Here is a 17,734-nt window from a genome sequence, read left to right as displayed (position 1 = left end):
GAACTCCATAATTAACCTCAGTGTGTGAAGAGGACTCTCCATTTACATGCACAAACTGGAGTCTATTAGATAGATATGATACAAACCACTGCAGTGCAGTACCTGTAATACCTACAGCATGTTCTAATCGCTCTAACAGGATATTATGGTCGACAGTATCGAACGCTGCACTGAGGTCTAGCAGGACAAGCACAGAGATGAGTCCACTGTCAGAGGCCATAAGAAGATCATTTGTAACCTTCACTAAAGCTGTTTCTGTGCTGTGCTGAGCTCTGAAACCTGACTGAAACTCTTCAAATAAACCTCTGCAGATGATTTGTTAGCTGTTTGACAACTACTCTTTCAAGGATGTTTGATAACCTAATTTCCCACGGGATTAATAAAGTATTCTGATTCTGATTCTGATATGAAAGTGTAATGGGGAAGGCTTTAGGACCAAGGGGACCCAATGGAGGGTATAAAAGAGGAAGTAGCAGCAGGTGTTCTTGATTTCCACTGACAAGCGGCTGTGAACAATGGTTGTGTGAGTAGGTGAAGAGCCTGAGAAGTTTTAATTGTCTGCTACACAAACTGTTGTTTTAAACCTCTACAGCAGAGGTTCCAGAAGTGATTTTAGAAGATAAGCCAAGATAAGCCAGGTGTGCAGCAAACACAGTTGTCTGCTGCAGGGCAGGCTGCACATGTGAATTTGTCACTGTTTTTTCCTCCTTTTTGTTGCGTTTTTGGTTTTAGTAGGGTCACCTTTTAAAACTGTTTTTTATGCCGGGTTTGTTTTTATTTCTACTGGGCTGGTGCAATATTAGTTGGGCAATGTGTGAGCTGGGCTCTTACCTTAGGGGAAGTAGGTCTTTTTAGCGGTGCTCCGTGTGGATTTGCAGTGAATACGTTTTATTAAGAGTGATTTTAGTGCCACCGATTATTGCCTGAACTAAAACACTTAGTGCATGCGATAAGTGTTCTGTTGGGCTCGTATTTATTTGGGGTGGATTTGTTTCTTTTAAAGCAACGAGCATCTGGGACCACCGGGGTAAAGCAAGCCCTCAGGTAATGGCTGCATTGCTGGCAGGTTGCACCAAGACTATCTTGTGGTCGTTAGTGACCTTTCCCATTTCGATGTTTTAGGCCTTTTGCAAACCCTTTGTGTTCTTTTAAAATAATAAATTTTAACATATCTGACTGATATTGACCCTCTTGTCCCGTTTATTCTGGGCTCGTTCCTGTGAGAGCTTTGGGCCTGAAAGTTTGCACAAGTAGTATAGAGGCCCTTAGCGGTTATTCGGTGGCTTTTACTCGCTACAAAAGGAAGGTTGGAGATTGGCCTATAATTAGCTAAGACTGCTGGGTCTAGAGATGCTTTTTGAGTAAAGGTTTAACTACAGCCAGCTTGAAGGCCTGTGGTACATAGCTGATCATTAGAGATAGGTTGATCATATTTAAGATTGAAGCATTAATTAATGGCAGGACTTCTTTGAGCATTTTGTAGGAATGGGGTCTAAAAGACACGTTGATGGTTTGGAGGAAGTAATTATTGAAGTTAACTCAGAAAGATCAATTAGAGAAAAAGAGTCTAACTTAACATCAATGGTACTAAGAGTAGCTGTAGATAATATTACATCTGTGGGATGATTATTGGTCATTTTTTCTATAATGATAAAAATTTTATTAGTGAAGAAGTTCATGAAGTCATTACTAGTTAACGTTAAAGGGATGGTTGGCTCAACAGAGCTCTGACTGTTTGTCAGCCTGGCTACAGAGCTGAAGAGAAACCTGGGGTTGTTCTTATTTTCTTCAATCAGTGATGAATAGTAAGATGTTCTGGCTTTGCGGAGGGCTTTCTTATAAAGCAACAAACTATTTCTCCAGGCTAAATGATGATCCTCTAAATTTGTGACACGCCATTTCCTCTCCAGATTACGAGTCATCTGCTTTAGGCTACGTGTTTGAGAATTATACCACGGAGTCAGGTACTTCTGATTAGAGACCTTAGTTTTCACAGGAGCTACAGTATCCAGAGTCGTACGTAGTGAGGAGGTAAAATTATTAACAAGATGATCGACCTCTGTTGGAGTAGCGTTCAGATAGCTGCTCTGCTCTGTGTTGGTACAGGGCATTGAAGATGATAACAGTGGGTGGATTATATTCTTAAACTTAGTTACAGCGCTTTCAGAAAGACATCTACTGTGATAAAGTCTACTCTCCACCGCTGTGTAATCAATTATTGTAAATGTAAATGTTATCAGGAAATGATCAGACAGCAGAGGGTTTTCAGGAAACACTGTTAAATGTTCAGTTTCTATGCCATATGTTAAAACAAGATCTAGAGTGTGATTAAAGTGGTGGGTGGGTTCTTTTACATTTTGACAGAAACCAATTGAGTCTAATAACAGATTAAATGCCATGTTGAGGCTGTCATTTTTAGCATCTACATGGATGTTAAAATCACCCACAATAATTATTTTATCTGAGCTCAGAACTAAATTAGATATAAAGTCTGAGAAATCAGACAGAAACTCTGTGTAAGGCCCAGGTGGACGATAGATGATAACAAGTAAGACTGGTTTCTGAGTTTTACAGCTGGGGTGGACGAGGCTAAGCATCAGGCTTTCAAATGAATTAAAAGTCTGTCTGGGTCTTTGGTTGATTAATAGGCTGGTGTGAAAAATTGCTGCCACACCTCCCCCTCGGCCTGTGCTTCGAGGTTTCTGGTAGTTAGAATGACTCGGAGGTGTTGATTCATTTAAACTAACATAATCATCCTGCTGCAACCAGGTTTCTGTAAGGCAGAGTAAATCAATTTGTTGATCAATTATTAAGTCATGTACTAACAGAGACTTGGAGGAGAGAGACCTAATGTTTAATAATCCACATTTCACTGTTTTACTCTTTGGTTCAGATGTGGATACTGTATTGTTCTTTCTTTGTAATTGTTTATGTTTAAGTTGTTTGTTGATGGTTTTTAGTTTGTTTTTTGTCTGTTTGGGAGCTGACACAGTCTCTATGGAGATGGGTTTTTTGGGGGGGGGGGGGGTAGCAGGAGGAGAGAAGCTGCAGAGAGGCGTGTAAGACTGCAACTCTGCTTCCTGGTCCCAACTCTGGATAGTCATATTTTGGGGGGTTTAATAAATTTGTCCATATTTCTAGAAATGAGAGCTGCTCCATCCAAAGTGGGATGGATGCCGTCTCTCCTAACAAGACCAGGTTTCCTCCTTTAAAGTCTATGATGTTACGCAAGAGCACTGTTTAAAATAAAGAGCACAGTACTGTGACTCTTCAACTGTGCTTCTTAAGCCCTTACCATCATGTGATTTAAATCTCATCTCCTGGACAAAGTAAATACTCCTGCCCTCTTTACTCATATGGATTCCTGTTTGATTGAATCCATTCTGACTTTCTCTTTTGTGTGCAGGTACAAGTCAGTGAACCTAAGAAGCAGACTAAGAGACTGCGAGTATAGTCAGAGTGTGCAGCAAAATGGCCTTCGTCACCTGTATAAGGCTAGAGGGCCCAGTTTATTCTGGCTGATCCTAACAACACCTTATTAGAAGAGTCTGGGTGTAGACACAGTATACTGACATGCAGTCTTTAAAATAATTCATTATATTCTTAATGTTAATGTTGCTCAGTCCTGTATATTTATTATCTGTTTATTGCATTTGCTTGACTGTTGTGTGATTTTGTATGACAAGAATAAAGATATTGTGGATCTTTGATTTCAGTGATTGCTGTGCACCCATCATAAATTAGATATTTCTTATGATACAAAGATAAATTTTCCGCTACACTCAGATCTGAAAGGATTTAAAATACCAAAAACACCTGAATGACTTTGTGTTATGAAAACCCTTTTTTATCCCTAGTTTTCAATTTCTCACCTTTCAATCTGAAGTTTTCAACTTGGTGTAAACTTACAACAAAAGTCAAAAGAATTAAATAGTCCTTCAGTTTCCTGAAGCCTTTACTGCAGACACTAATAAACATTGGCGCGTGCAGGAGATACGTGCGCCCACATGATGACATCAATCTTGGACTCTAGCTCGGATCAATAGTGGCTGATGGTTTTCATAATGAAACTCAATGAGTGAGAGCAGATTGCCTGGTCAATGGTTTAGGGAGGGGCTAAATTGTGTTGTTTTTAACAATTGGTTGTCCCCACCTGCTACTACCAGGTGGGGGTAAGAATAAGCCAATAGGCGCTACTTGGGGCGTGGCCTAGAAAAGCGTCGGTGCCATCATGCTAGCTGAAGAAGTCCTGTGTAAGTAGCTTTGCGAACTCGTGTACTGAGCGTTTTGGTGTCTTGGCTTTTTTATGCGCGTAGTGTCATTTTTTCCACAGTCACTGGGAAGTAAAATGGAAACAGCAACTTGTGTTTGAGGACGGTGATTTTTGCTTTCGAAAAGGACGTAGGACAGCGGTCTCGGTTTCCTAGCCTGTAAGCTAGCGCGGCCATCACGACCAGAACAACACACACCAAGTCCACAAGTCGGCGTTTGGCAGTTGGACGTTTCTGCCACCATCATGGAGAAGGTAGTTCGCATACCCCATGTTTATTACTGTGGTTTAAGCTGTATAGCTGGTGTTATAAGGCATACAGTAATTGTAAGCCAGCTAACTGATTCTACCGGCTAGCTGCTAGCCACACCTGCTCCTCCTGTTGGTATTCAAGGCCAAGCCGGCATCGATTTGTGCTCTGAGCTGCTCAGCTCTATCCTGCCCATTTGAAACCTCTTGATGGACACTGTGCGATATTGCATCCACTTTGAAGGTTAATGGCGACGTCGAAGGGCGGCAGGTTTGTTGTCGTGAAAGATGAGGTAACGCCCTGAATGCTGTATCCAGTCATCTGCAGGGACCTGTCACCTGCTCAGCAGCATCTGCATTAAGAGGAGCACACCTACGCTCATGTCGGTGGTGATGACTTACACTGTTGCTGTCAGCCGACACGAGTAAACTACAGCAGTCTGACTGCTGAAAGTCAGATGATTTCAGACTTGCGATCTTTGGATGTATGAAGTTGAAGATGAAAGACAAATGAAATGAGAGCTGCAGAGTCTAACGGTCACCTCACCTTCTTTCCACAGGCTGATTTCTTGAAAGGACTTCCTGTCTACAACAAGAGCAACTTCAGCAGGTTTCATGCAGATTCAGTTTGTAAAGCATCTGTAAGTAGCCTTTAAAATCACTTGATGCAGTTCTTTAAAGGTTTGTTCATGTCCAGAAGGCACAGCTCTAATTCACAGCCTCTTTCTGATCTCTCGTATAGAACCGCAGGCCCTCCGTGTACCTACCAACACGCGAATACCCCTCTGAACAGAGTAAGTACAGTTGAAACTGTAAAACTGCTGTGGTGATGTTTTCAAATGCTTACTAACTGTGGCTAAACTAGCACCCTGTGTAATGTGTTTTGTATGTAAAACATCTTGCCTGTGTTTGTTTACAGTCATTGTTACAGAAAAAACCAACATTCTCCTGCGTTACCTCCACCAGCAGTGGGACAAAAAGGTGAGCGTGTGCAGTTCTTTCATTTCTCTCATTTGGCAGAGACCACATCCTCAACTAGGGTTAGGGCTAAGAGTTGACAGTATTTCTTGAAAGAGAATGGCAGATGAAATAAAGATTTAGATTTTAAACTGCAGTTTGGGGAAGGCCTCAGTAAAGAGTGGCAACAGGTACTAATGCAAGAACCTCAATAAATGCTGTGTATAATGTAGGAAGGGAAATATATTGATGGAATTGGCAGGGCCGAGTATGAGCTGCGGTCCCACTCCTGAAATTCAAAAGTCTTTGTAAGGAGTCTTTATTATGTCTCAAATAATCACGTGCTATGAAGCAACTGTTCATCTGTGCTTCTGTCACTGACGTGTTGAAAGAGAGCGAGGCTGTGATTTTGCTGATTCCTGTGTAATCCTGTGTCAAACAGAATGCAGCAAAGAAAAGGGAACAGGAACAAGCTGAGGGTGACAGCCCGGCGCCCCCGAGGAAGATCGCCAGGACAGATAGCCAAGAGATGAACGAGGACTCATAAGTGCGCGTCGTGTGTGTGTGTGTGTGTGTGTGTGTGTGGGTGGGTATACATGTGTGTTTGCATCAATAGGGTATAGCCAATATAAGCAAAACCATAGGATAATCCCTCCTGCATGCAGACTTCCTGGTTTTTCCTGGACTAGAGCAGGATGTCTTTCCTGGCATGAAGTTAAGTCACTCCAGAGAGAATTGCAGGAAATTCCCACTCACAAAGCCGCCATTTACAGTGTATGAAAATAACGTTGGTAGAAATGATCTCAAGTCGTGGAGGCGAAATCATTACTGGTGTTTTGATTGTGTTGGCTCTTCCCCATGTGGGCCAGTACACATGTATATGTTTGTGTGCATGCTGAGCTGTGAGTGCGGACTGCGAGTGGATGGTAGGATTAAGATGAGACGGACTGGACACAAAATGTCAGACACTACTCTTAAAAATGTAACTGGTACAAGACTCGTGTAGCCTCTCTGTCGTCCGGACAGTCTGTTCTGATTTGTGAGTATTTTGTTACTGTTTTAATTTTATTTTATGATGTTTTTGTTGTTGTTTGTAAATGGCAATGAGCTTCCTGCCAGCCACAGTGCCCACCATCTCAGTTTCACTGCCCACTCTGCAACCACACGGGGGCATTGCGACTTCTTTTCCACACTGTTTGAATCGACAGAACCAAGAATGCACTGTGAAGAACAGCACAAAGTAGAAGCGACTCTTCCGGACCCCCACCTTTTTAAACGTGTGGCTTCTTTTGTTTATTTTATGGTGAATATATTAATATCTGTGTTCTATCCTGGGACTCGTGCTTGTAGGATTAATGTTGTGTCGGCGTGGCTGAGAAGCAGCGTCACGTCTAGCACCTCCCTCTGGCTGATTGAGGCGAGTAAGAAGGGGATTCTCTCTCTTTAAGTTTTAGCAGATCTTTCACCGAAAGATGTGAAGAAAAAGAAAGAGCTGTTACGTCTTAATAGGAAAATACAGAAATGTGAGATTTCATTTTTAGTCGCGCAACTTTGGCAACAGCACAGACACTAAAGAGAAATGTCTATAGTAACGTGTGGGAAAGGGAAAAGAATGCATAACGTGTGTAAATAGTTACAGTAGCTTATCCGATTTAGTATCTGTGTGTCTGCCTTTTTGTAAAAGACTACAGAATAAAGTAGAGAAGAGCCCCAGTGTCCAGTGGATGTTATCTTGCCTTGCATGTTACTGTTTCAGTGGCTGGATGTTATAATCCTGGACCAGAAATAAAGTGTTTGGGGGGGGATTTTTGTGTGGAAGGTATTAGCCGAGAGGCCTTAAGACTCGGATCCAGCTCAGGGCCCGGGTCAGCGTTACTGCTCGTCTCATCTTTGTGACAGCTCCGGATGGTTTTTATTTTATTTTTCTCCCTTCTCGATGGAGAGCTGGCTGCTGTGAGCGTTTAGAGTATTATACTTTCAGCCATAGAATGCACAATAAGCATGCACAGCAAAGTGCAGCTGCCATCCTGCCTTGTTCCTTGTATGAGATTCAGTTTGTATTGGTGTCCATGCACCCAAAAAAAAGCTTTTCTTTTTCTGTCCTTTAAAAAAATCGTTCTTATCACTCCCCGGCTGAGTCACGACGTAACCTCCTCTCTTTCCTGTTTTGTGGGTCGACGGTGCGGTCAGTCATCTTCATATCTACACTGTAAATACCCCGTCTTGTTATTTCAAGTATAAAAACCTCATTATGCTTCTGCTCAGACTGTTCTACACCACCCGAAGCCTTGCCCCACATGTGTTAGATCAGATGTTCTTTTTAGCTTTGCTGAAATAAAACTGGATTAAAACACTTTTGGTTTGTGGTACTTCAAAAATGTAAAGAAGCGGTTCACAACACATGGGATGCATTTGAAATAGTTTTATTAACTATTTGTCAGGTCTTACAAAAATATGACAAAATAAATTAAAAGAAATAAATAATCCCATTCCCCAGTATTTTTCTTTAAAAGATCTTTTTTGTACAGTGGTACATTGGAAGAGCGTATGATGTTGTGTAAGTGAGGCTTCCATGAAAATGTCTCGTCTTTGAGGTTCGGGTCGGGCTGTAATGTAGCTGCGGTGAGTCTCGCCTGTTCACATCCACTCTGAAACACAAACATTAATACGTCCATTCAGTCCTTTCCTGCTTATTCCGAATGAGACAGACGATGTCCGAACTTTTCAAAGAAGCTGTTCTGATAACGAGTCCGAGCTTGTGTCCTGATGCAGGCGATGCCTGCGCCGTGACGCTGCCGTTCCTCCAAACGTTACAGATCTCCGTCGCAGAACATGTTTCACTGCAAAAACGAAAAAAGTAACAAGCCGATGTCTGTTGTGATGCTCTTCAGCTTTACCTGAATAAGGTGGGAATGCACACATGGAAGTGACCTCGCTCGGCATCGGCGGAGCTATTCAGCGCACCAGTTCTGCTTCTCTATGGGACTTTTTCAAACGATGGACTCTTACGCACCATGAAGCCACTTATCCCTGAAATCCTGATGCTGCAAGAATATCAAGGGTTTTTAATGAGACTGTGCTCAGCTACGTCGTCACCGTCTCGCTCTGCTGCTCTTAAGATCACACCCTGATGATGTCACGTTTCTCTTAGCCTCGGCCTTCTCCATTTACATTTATAATGAACAGTACCTTCCAAATATTCCTAAAAATGATAACATGACTGCACAGACTATTTCGGTATTGCATTTGATGTCAGTAAGAACTTTTTGCCTCCCGGAAAGAACATTTTTCGTCTCTTCTGCAGGCGTGTGAGCGAAAAAAGGACCAGACTTCTAAAACTAACACATTAAAGCTGTAACAGAATACAAAAACCTGTTAAGCCGATGCAGGTCGGGGCAGGTTCTTAACATTAAATAGGAAACAGGCGATCTGAGAGAGCTGACACTAAAACATAAAGGGAAAGAAAATGCATAGAGTGGATGAGGATGATGCGCTGGAGTTGGGGTTTGAGGTTGGGTTAGTGTCGAGCTTTAGTACTACACGTCAACTTCAACGCTGTGTTATTGCCCAAATCCTCGCCGGAGGTGAACGTGTGGAAATGCATAGTTAATGTTTCCGTATCTCGGCAGTGCGGCGGCTTCTGAATCCTCTCTGTGTCTCATATCATCATAAACTTGTCAGACTGCTTTAATTTTGCTGCCTGTGGTGACTAAATAACCAGCGCCACCTTCTGGAGACCCCGCAGAAGTGAAATACCAGCTAAGGGTAGATGCTGGGCTCATTGAAAATACATGGATCATGCAAACATTATGCAAAGTACAGTACTGTGAAAAAGTTTTAGGTACTCTAAGATGTTTGTATGTTTTTGTAAATCACATGATGCCATCCTGCTTTTTGAAAAATGACGATGACCTAAAATGTATCTTCAGTGGGAAAAGGGAGTCCTGCAACGCATGCATTGGTCCCTGCAGAAGCTCTGTGGTGACGTCATCAAGTGAGCCAGTAAATGCATGAAGAGAGACACAGCCCGACTCCAGAGAAGGATTCTGGGTAAGATCTCATAATGACTGAGCGACTGTGTAGTCAAATGAAGCTCCCACTAATGTAGGGTTTTTCTATTTACCGAACTCCTGTCAGGTAAACTGACATCTTTCAAAGTATTCTCACATATTTTAGTGCCTAAAACCTTTATAGAGTACTGTACGTCTTGGGTTAACAGTATAATCTGAAAAGTTCTGCACTGGTTAAAAAAAAGGGAATTTCCATCTTCTGCCAATAAAAACAGCTGTTCAAGAAGAAAAGAAAACGTGAATATTTTGAAAGCTCGTTGCTGCCGACTGCATGCACCATGTGAAAGGGGGAAATGAACAGAAATGCATTTTTTGCATAATGATGAGGCAGGCTGGTGTGGGCCCTCTGTGCCGAGGTGGTTTCTATGCAGGGCGTCAGGCTTTAGTGCAAATGTTACTTCTTTAACTCTGTGCTCGTTTGCCAAGTCTAGCTGGAGTTTGTGGCATGAGGCACCATCTGTGTTTACAAGGCGCTCTACGGACTCGGATGGAGAACAGCATGCAACGGGCATCTCTGCTCCTTTTCCTCGAAAACCGCTCGCTCTTCCAAAATACTGTGATTTTTACGACTTACTAAGCTCGCCGCTTTCTATTGGAGCAAACCGGGTTCTGCAAAGCTCAGACCTCACCTCTGCTTTGAAAATAAAGCTGGTGATACATCAGGGGCGACTGTTAAGGAGGGGCTTATGCGATGATTGACACTTAATAAAAAAACAAAAACACTGACTCATATTGCTTTTCCACTCTTCAGCTTCAGCACGAAAGCGAAGGGCCCAACAACTCGTCGCAGTTTAAAAATGAGACCGATTTCTAACGATCGCTTGTGTGGTGACAGCTAAAAAACACTCAGGAATTATCTGATGTACAATCTCTAATCCGTTCGTACCGCCATGTAAGCTTTTTTTTCCCTTAAACTCCTCCCCTCCACGACAGACTGTTGGTGTGAAGCCACCGAGATGTTTACAATTTCTGACAAGAAGAAATCAGGAAACAAAGCTCTGCTTTAAAGGCATAAAAATATTAGAAACGCAGCTCATGCATTTCTTTATGTATTGCAGACAAGGAAGAATTTGAATATTTGTGTGTGTGTGTGTGTGTGTGTGTGTGTGTGTGTGTGTGTGTGTGTGTGTGTGTGTGTGTGTGTGTTCGGTCATGATAGAAGGGCTTTCGTCTTTCTTACAAAGCCTGTTTTTTTTTGTTTCTTTCTCTATTTTATTTTTTTTGTCTCGCAGCAGAAAAAGCAAACCAGAACAAGTCTCGCCTCATCAGCTTCTGCTCTCCTGCACCGGCCTGTGACAGCACAGAGGGCAGGTCAGGCCTTCCTCACAGTAAACACGTCACCTGTTCAGGTGAGATGGAACCAAAGACAAGTTGCGCTTTTTTTGTCGTCGTTTTCTAGATTTTAAAACCAGCCGCGTCCAAGTCTGACGAATGTCCGTTCTCTGCGCCTTCCCCTCCGGGTGAGGGGATCTCGTCCGGAACGCCATTCAAGTCAGACCGGGAAGGCTGTCTTTCTGTCGTCAGCGATGATGACCCCTCTCCTGACCTGGGCAGCGGAGCTCCGTTCGTGGAAGTCCCTCCCTCGGATTTCCCAAAGTTAAACAATTTCCCGGGGTTGAAGGCTTTATTGGGTGACTGAGAACGCTCCTGAGAGCTGCTACCTGATAATGACGATGATGACGGCGCCGCTGTCGCCGTGGCGCTGGCAGATGTGGTGCCGGCGGCCGCAGAAGCCGCAGCACCTTCCCTCTTATTCTCAGGCGACTTGAGGAATTTGAAGCTCAAGAAGCCGGGCAGTTTTGGCTCGCTGCCCGTGGGTGACTGTGGGGAGCGGGCGCCACCCGAGGAGAACTTGCTCTGCAGCGGGATGATCTGCTTCAGCTTCATCACATTATTATTGGCCAACAGGGAGCTGGGCCTCTTGGGCTTGTCCGACCCGCCGCTCCCTCCTCCGCCTCCACACCCAGAACGTGATTTGCTGCCGTGACCTTTGTCGTGGTGGTGATCCCCCGAAACGTCGCCTTTGCTGTCGTCCCGCTCCCTCTCCCTGCGAGCCATGTGCTCTGCCTGCCTTTGCCTCTCCTCCTCCTCCCTCTTCCTCCTCTGCAGCTGCTGGTAATGCTGCTGCGCCTGCCGCTCGTGCTTCTGCAGAGGAAGGGAAACGTTCTCACAATGCATTCATAAAGAATCAGCAGTAGTCAACTACTACACTACCGCAGCGCGACTTGTCTAAAAGCCCTTACTGCAGTCAGAATCTTGCATTAGTGCTCCCGGGGCAGCTACAAGCTAATCTCTTTTCCTGTGTTGTGCAGCACAGCTGACAACCTTTACAGTAACAGTCATTTTGCTACAATATCAAAGCAACTTTAGTCATTTATTTCCAAAAAGAAACAACTGCAGTGCTGTAGCATCATAAGGTTAATGAGGGAGACTTTAAAGGGCTTCTTCGAACTCCCTGAAGTCACCTTAAAGGCCTCCCTGCGCTGGTAATCCAGCTTAGCCATCTCCTCTTTGACCCACGTAGGAATGTCGGGAATAGCCACATGGATGATGTATTTCAACAGGATGGCAAAGTGCTGCAAACAGACAGAGAGGTGGAAAACAAGGAAGGTGAAGTCAAACAATTATAAAGTAATTCACATACAGTAAATAGGACACGGTGCCTCAAACGCCCTCTTTAAGCAACTTGTCACTTGAGGTCATTCTTGCAACATTTGGGCTCAAACTTCTTTATCAGGCCAGCACAGAGCTGCAGGCTGTTGACCCCTCTGGATGCAGACGGCCGGCACAGTGAAGCACAGCCTGTTTCTAAATATGTGACAAGCTGTAGCAGCAGCGTTGTGCACAGACGGTTTCAGGCTGGAGAAACTGATCAGGAGGGCTAGCTCTGTGGTCGGCATGAAGCTGGACACTCTGGTGACAGTGGCAGAGAAAAGGACATTAAAGAAACTGCTGGACATTATGAACAATGCTGGGCATCCTCTGCACACGGCCATAAACAATCAGAAGAGTCTGTTCAGTGACAGGTTGCTTCTCCCCAAGACAAGAACCAACAGACTTAAAAACTCCTTTGTCCCACACGCCATCAGACTGTTTAACTCCTCTCTGGAGGGGAGAGGGAGGGGAGACAGGAGGACAAAGGAGGGGGGAACAACTAAGCTGTAGTGCCTCTTCACCTCACTGTACAATACCTTGTGCAATACTTTTTGTAAATAGTCAACGGTGCAATAGACTCAATACTTGAAATGTGCAATTCACTTGTATTTTTATTTTTTTATTCCTATTTATTCTACTTATCCCCTTTGTATATTTTATTTATATTTGTCTCTGTATTTATATATGTGTGTGTGTGTGTGTGTATATATATATATATATATATAACAATTCTGTAACTGTAACTTCGGTCGTTGCTGTGCTTTTTTTGGAAGTCGAATTTCCCAGAGGAACCCACCCGACGGATTAATAAAGTTCTATCTTATCTTATCTTTCAGTTCCTTTGTTCACGCGTTTGGAGAGTTAAAACTGGTTTGATGTCATGACTGGCCGCCAATCTCATCTTCCTATTAGTAAACTATTTCCTGGGCTTCTACTTCATTACGTGTCATGAAAGTGAAATCTGTGTTAAACAGTTTACCGACTGATGAAGTGGTTTGAGTAAATGTTCTGTTAAATGTCCGTCCCAGTCTTTACAGGTAGGACAACTGTGTGACGGGAAAAGACTGAAAGAGCGCCGCTGTGTTTCAGACTGAGCAGGAAGTAGCTGCGGTACCTCGAGGATGACGATGGAGATGATGGCCATCTCAGGGCTGAGCCATGGAAAGAGACGCTGTAGCTGACCACACTGACCAATCAGGTAGCAGTTCACTATGATGGCAATCAGGCCCATGGCTTCCATCGCAGTCTGTGAACGGGAAAATAAAAGCTTTCCATTTTTTTCTGACTTTGTGCTTTGCTCTTAAATCAAGTTCAGCCAGACTGATTACTGATGAACTTGATTGGTTTGTTAACAGTAATGCCGTTTGTGTGTTAGTCAGCTCCCCATGTTCACACAGTGCATTTCTTACCTGCCACTGGCCGATGCTCTCCACACGGACTCCAAAGGGCCTCTGCAGGCCGGTGCAGAGCTTAAAGGCATCACTGCGGATCTCAATGATGTTGTTGATGAGAGCGCACATGGCAGCCAGAGGAAAGGCAGAGGAGAAGAGCACCACGTAGCCAAACTGGACAAACATCTCCTGGTAGTCTTGGAAAGTGTCCTAAGAAGGACAAAGTGGAGCAATAAGCCAAATGCAGTCTGTACAGTACGTGACTACATGGCTGCTGCGGACGACGCTGCATTTTCTGTGGACTAAACTCATTTGTAGATGAGATATATAAGATATAATAAGATATGGCAGTCATACAAGCATTTATAAGGTCTGTAGGATTCATGTTGTAGTTCTAGGATTCAAAGAGTGACCAGTTTTTAAAGAGAATAACAGAGAACGAGTCGTTCTGCCTGTAAACACCAGATGTTTAGAATGAACTTGTCACGGTCTGCGGAGACAGGCCATGTGGTGTAGGGGTGCAACGATACACAAAATTCACGGTTCGGTTCGATATTTTTTCGATACAAAACAAATGTTCATGCCTTTTTAATTTGTCATTTATTAAAATTATAAATATATATTTTAACTCAAAAGTACAGTTTTTAAATTTAATGTTGCTGAAACAAAAGTAATTAAAAAAATAAATATATCTCAGGGCTCGCAAAATTTCAAAATCCCTGGTAGCCCTTCGGGCAGGGACTCTTCAGTTTTTGGTAGCCCAAAATAAATTTAAGCAGCCCGAATAAAAAAGAGAGCAATTTTTTTGATTGATGTTTTGTTTCCTTTACAATATTATACTTTAATGTATAATATTGTAAAGGAAACAAAACATTAATCAAAAAATTGTTGAAAAACAAATTACAACATTGTATAAAAATGACAATCATCAACTCAAATACTTGGTTCTAATTGAACAGAAATTTCTATGAACTTGTAAGAACTGTGTAGGACATGAATCAGTCTGTGTCAGAGCCTGAATCTGAAATTTCCACTGAAGTCACGGGTAAGAGACAAGTGGAACCAAGATCGAGGCCGTTTGCTTTTTGAAGTTTGCAAAGACTGCTACATTGTGCCAGTGGTAGTTCACGCAACATAGTAGCTGTTCTAAACAGATTTCTCAGGTTTATTTTTAGTCTGTTATTTGCAATTGGTGTTTGTTCTGGGAAAGATATTGCAGACTGAGCAATAATGCATTTCTTGCATTTCTCATGGGTTCTAATGGGGGCCTTTCTTAAAATGACTGGTCCCAGTAACAAAGGCACTTGTCGACTCAGAAATCGAGAGAAATCCAACAACACACCCGGCAGAACATTATGTTATTTACACGGGTGCACATAAGTGGTCCACATGTGCGCATTCGCTGTCAAAATAAAAGACGCACCAGATAAGAAGTTGCAACGCGCGTTTGCGTCCATATAAAAAGCTGTTTTTGTCCACTAGAGTGGGATTTTCACGGCACATTCTGCACCACATCTCTGTGCGTTCATCATTTGTTTGAAGCCAGCTCACCTCCTGCAACCACTTTTCCGAGAATACGTGCTTCTTTTGTGGTTCGGACTCCTTCTGACATTTGTTTGGAGGTGGAGGAACATCACAGTAATTGCTTAAAGGAGCTTCTTCGACATCTTTAAGAGTTCTAAACAAATGTCTGTCCTCCTCCAGAAAATCTTATGTATGCAAACACGCGTTGCAACTTCATATCTTGTGCGCGTTTTTTTTTTTTTTTTTTTTTTTTTTTTTTTGACAGCGAATGCGCACCTGCGGACCACTTATGTGCAGCCCTGGTTATTTAGCTCGTCATATTGCAGCCACAGAAATTCTTTTGTCCATGAAACCATAAAGCTGCACTTTCTTTTTGCCTTATAGTCTGATTTGTCATAACTTCTCCGTTTTGCGGTAAGCTTTTCTTTGGCTGTCACTTCTTCACCCTGACCTGTCTTATTTGGCTCAGCAGAACTAAAATATATATCCTGCTGCTTTTACACACACACACACACACACACACATAACGCTCAGCGATTCTCTGCGCGATCAACCTCTCACATGTTTAAGCTGCGGGAGATTTCACTTGTCATGTTTGCATAGTAAGCTAACGATTAATAAGACGATGTCAGAGGAATTGGTGCACAAATTATCATCACTCACAGATCAGTGCTGTCGCTCTCTATACACAGTTCACGCGATTGCAAAGTGAAAGCAAAAAAACAAGCGCAAATTCAAACGCGATTTCAATATGTCACATATTGACAGTGGCTCACCGATGCCAATGACATAATTACCCAGCTACATTTCTGAAAGAATGCAAAAGCATTGACCTTTATTTTTCCTACAATAGCCCGACGGGCAGGGAAGAGATAGATTTTGGTAGCCCGACTGGAAAAATCGCTAGCTCCGGGACGTTGGGCAGGCGATTTTGCGAGCCCTGTATCTGATTGAGAAATCCCTCATCTTTGGAAAAGAGAGTTTATTACAGAGAAATGTCTCTTTCCAAAATAAAAGCTATACTATCCGCTTCTTCTGGGCTATATTCTCAGCAGCATATTGTAGCGGGTCAGGGCTGCTCGGGGTTCTGTTTGTACAGTTATGTTTTGTTTATGTTGCCATAGTGACGGGTGACGCCCTCTCGCTGCGACGGTGTGTCCTTCCGGGGTCAGAGGGCGCCCTGTGTGTTGTTGTTGTTGCTGTGCGGTTGCCGCGCTGAGCAGTTAGCTAGCGGCAGTGTTCTTCTGCAGATGTCAATAAACGGCTGTGCTCCCCGGTTAGCTCACGGGAAGCAAGACCAAACGACACCTCCGTCTCCTCCTTGTCTGAGCTCGCCACAATATTAAACATATCAGGTCCCCATAAGGAGAATCCTGTGCTAACGGCTGTCTAAATGACTCGGGTAAAGTTTGTAGCATGCTTGTTGTTTTTGTCTGCTTCCACTTGTCTTTGCACTAGGATGATGTCGGCGTAAATGTGCAGTCATATTCGTTGTGTTCCCACTAGTGCTGTCAGCGTTAATCTCGTTGAAATGACGTTAACGCCACAACACGGCAAATATCCGTTAACGAGCTACCGCCGATCACCCCGCGTGGGGCTAGACGGCTAACAAGTTAACGAGCTAACTGCCTAACACACTAGTTCCCACCCATGTAATTGAGCATTGCGTGGCACATCCAACATACTGTTTTACTTTAGTCCATGACTCGCTTACCTTCAGGGTCATATGTCACATGAAAACCAAAATAGTTCCAAAGGCCAGATCTGAATGAGGGTGGGGGAGGTTCAATTTGCCATGTTGCAAGGAGAGCTTAACTTCTGTCTGCTAGCTTGCCCTGCGCTCTTCCTTCTGACGATGCTGTCTGTGTTGAATGCTCAGTGGATCTGAGCTCGACAGTGCAGCCTAGGCGGAGTAGTCGAACGCAGATCCACTGAGCGCTCAACACAGACAGCATCGTCAGAAGGAAAGTTGATAAAATAAATTACAAATTTTGTATTGTTCGATACATATGCGTACCGAACCGAAAGCACTGTATCGAACGGTTCAATATCGTTGCACCCCTAATGTGGTGGTGTGTGTGATGGACCCAGGTGCGTACACGGGAGTGAACTTAACAGAAAGCGAGCCTTTATTATGGCTGAAGACAAAGTGAACAAACAAAGCAGGGATAGCGTGACTAAACTAGACTATAACTAAACTGGGAAAACTAGTACTGTGACAAACTAAGAAGACTCAGAGACTATGGTGATAACTGCAAAGACTGACCATGAAAACATGGAGGTGGGAACACAGACGACATGACACAGACTGAATGAAACACAGAGGCTGTATCCCGATTCAGGGTCTGCAGCCTTAAAGGCCGCATTGTAAGGCCGATTACGTCACATTGACGCAACGAAGGCTGTCCCAATTCAAAGGCTGCTCGAAATGCGGCCCTCAAATGCGTCCTTCATTTCCCTGAATTTTAAGGACGTGGCGGTGAAGACTTCGTGGCCCAACATATCCCAGAATGCATAGCACGGCGGTGGGTGTGGATAATTTTGCCGAAAAAAAACAACAGATGAGGGGCGGCCGAAGAGTAAACTGTTAACGACCCAGGAAACTTTGGCTTACATCC

The 17,734-nt window shown here is 43.5% G+C and overlaps 2 protein-coding genes across 5 annotated transcripts in view; one reads left to right on the top strand and one right to left on the bottom strand.

Annotated features, from left to right (window-relative positions):
• The first annotated feature begins 4,159 nt into the window (after positions 1–4,159).
• dda1 (DET1 and DDB1 associated 1) lies at positions 4,160–7,829 on the top strand. Of its 2 annotated transcripts, XM_085253099.1 has the most exons (6): positions 4,160–4,253; positions 4,334–4,525; positions 5,080–5,160; positions 5,262–5,313; positions 5,439–5,500; positions 5,919–7,829. In XM_085253099.1, the coding sequence occupies exons 2-6, from the start codon at positions 4,517–4,519 to the stop codon at positions 6,021–6,023; spliced, it is 309 nt and encodes a 102-aa protein (XP_085109225.1). In that variant the 5' UTR covers positions 4,160–4,253; positions 4,334–4,516; the 3' UTR covers positions 6,024–7,829. The 2 variants fall into 2 exon arrangements, with proteins under 2 accessions (XP_085109225.1, XP_085109224.1); XM_085253098.1 differs by having other exon boundaries at positions 4,193–4,525.
• A 54-nt stretch (positions 7,830–7,883) lies between these two features.
• ano8b (anoctamin 8b) overlaps positions 7,884–17,734 on the bottom strand; it is a 42,451-nt gene continuing 32,600 nt past the window's right edge. For all 3 annotated transcript variants that reach the window (XM_085253097.1, XM_085253095.1, XM_085253096.1), the window contains 4 exons: positions 13,611–13,802; positions 13,316–13,447; positions 12,012–12,122; positions 7,884–11,691 (listed from right to left, as the gene is read on the bottom strand). In XM_085253097.1, the coding sequence (XP_085109223.1) occupies positions 10,942–11,691; positions 12,012–12,122; positions 13,316–13,447; positions 13,611–13,802 (1,185 nt within the window). In that variant the 3' untranslated portion in view covers positions 7,884–10,941. The remainder of the gene's footprint in view (positions 11,692–12,011; positions 12,123–13,315; positions 13,448–13,610; positions 13,803–17,734) is intronic.

The sequence above is a fragment of the Mchenga conophoros genome, linkage group LG17 (genome assembly GCF_057382185.1).
Source record: "Mchenga conophoros isolate Kocher_MC1m ecotype Shallow Benthic linkage group LG17, M_conophoros_male_GT1.1, whole genome shotgun sequence".
NCBI classification, from domain to species: domain Eukaryota; kingdom Metazoa; phylum Chordata; class Actinopteri; order Cichliformes; family Cichlidae; genus Mchenga; species Mchenga conophoros.
Note: the sequence above shows the minus strand (reverse complement) of the source record. Positions and strands in the feature narration are given on the sequence as shown.

Bases quoted from the DNA above. Each gene is read 5' to 3' on its own strand.
- dda1 (XM_085253099.1), top strand. The intron at 5,161-5,261 runs GTAAGTAGCCTT...TCTCTCGTATAG, and splicing joins ATTCAGTTTGTAAAGCATCT to AACCGCAGGCCCTCCGTGTA. The intron at 5,314-5,438 runs GTAAGTACAGTT...GTTTGTTTACAG, and splicing joins CGAATACCCCTCTGAACAGA to TCATTGTTACAGAAAAAACC.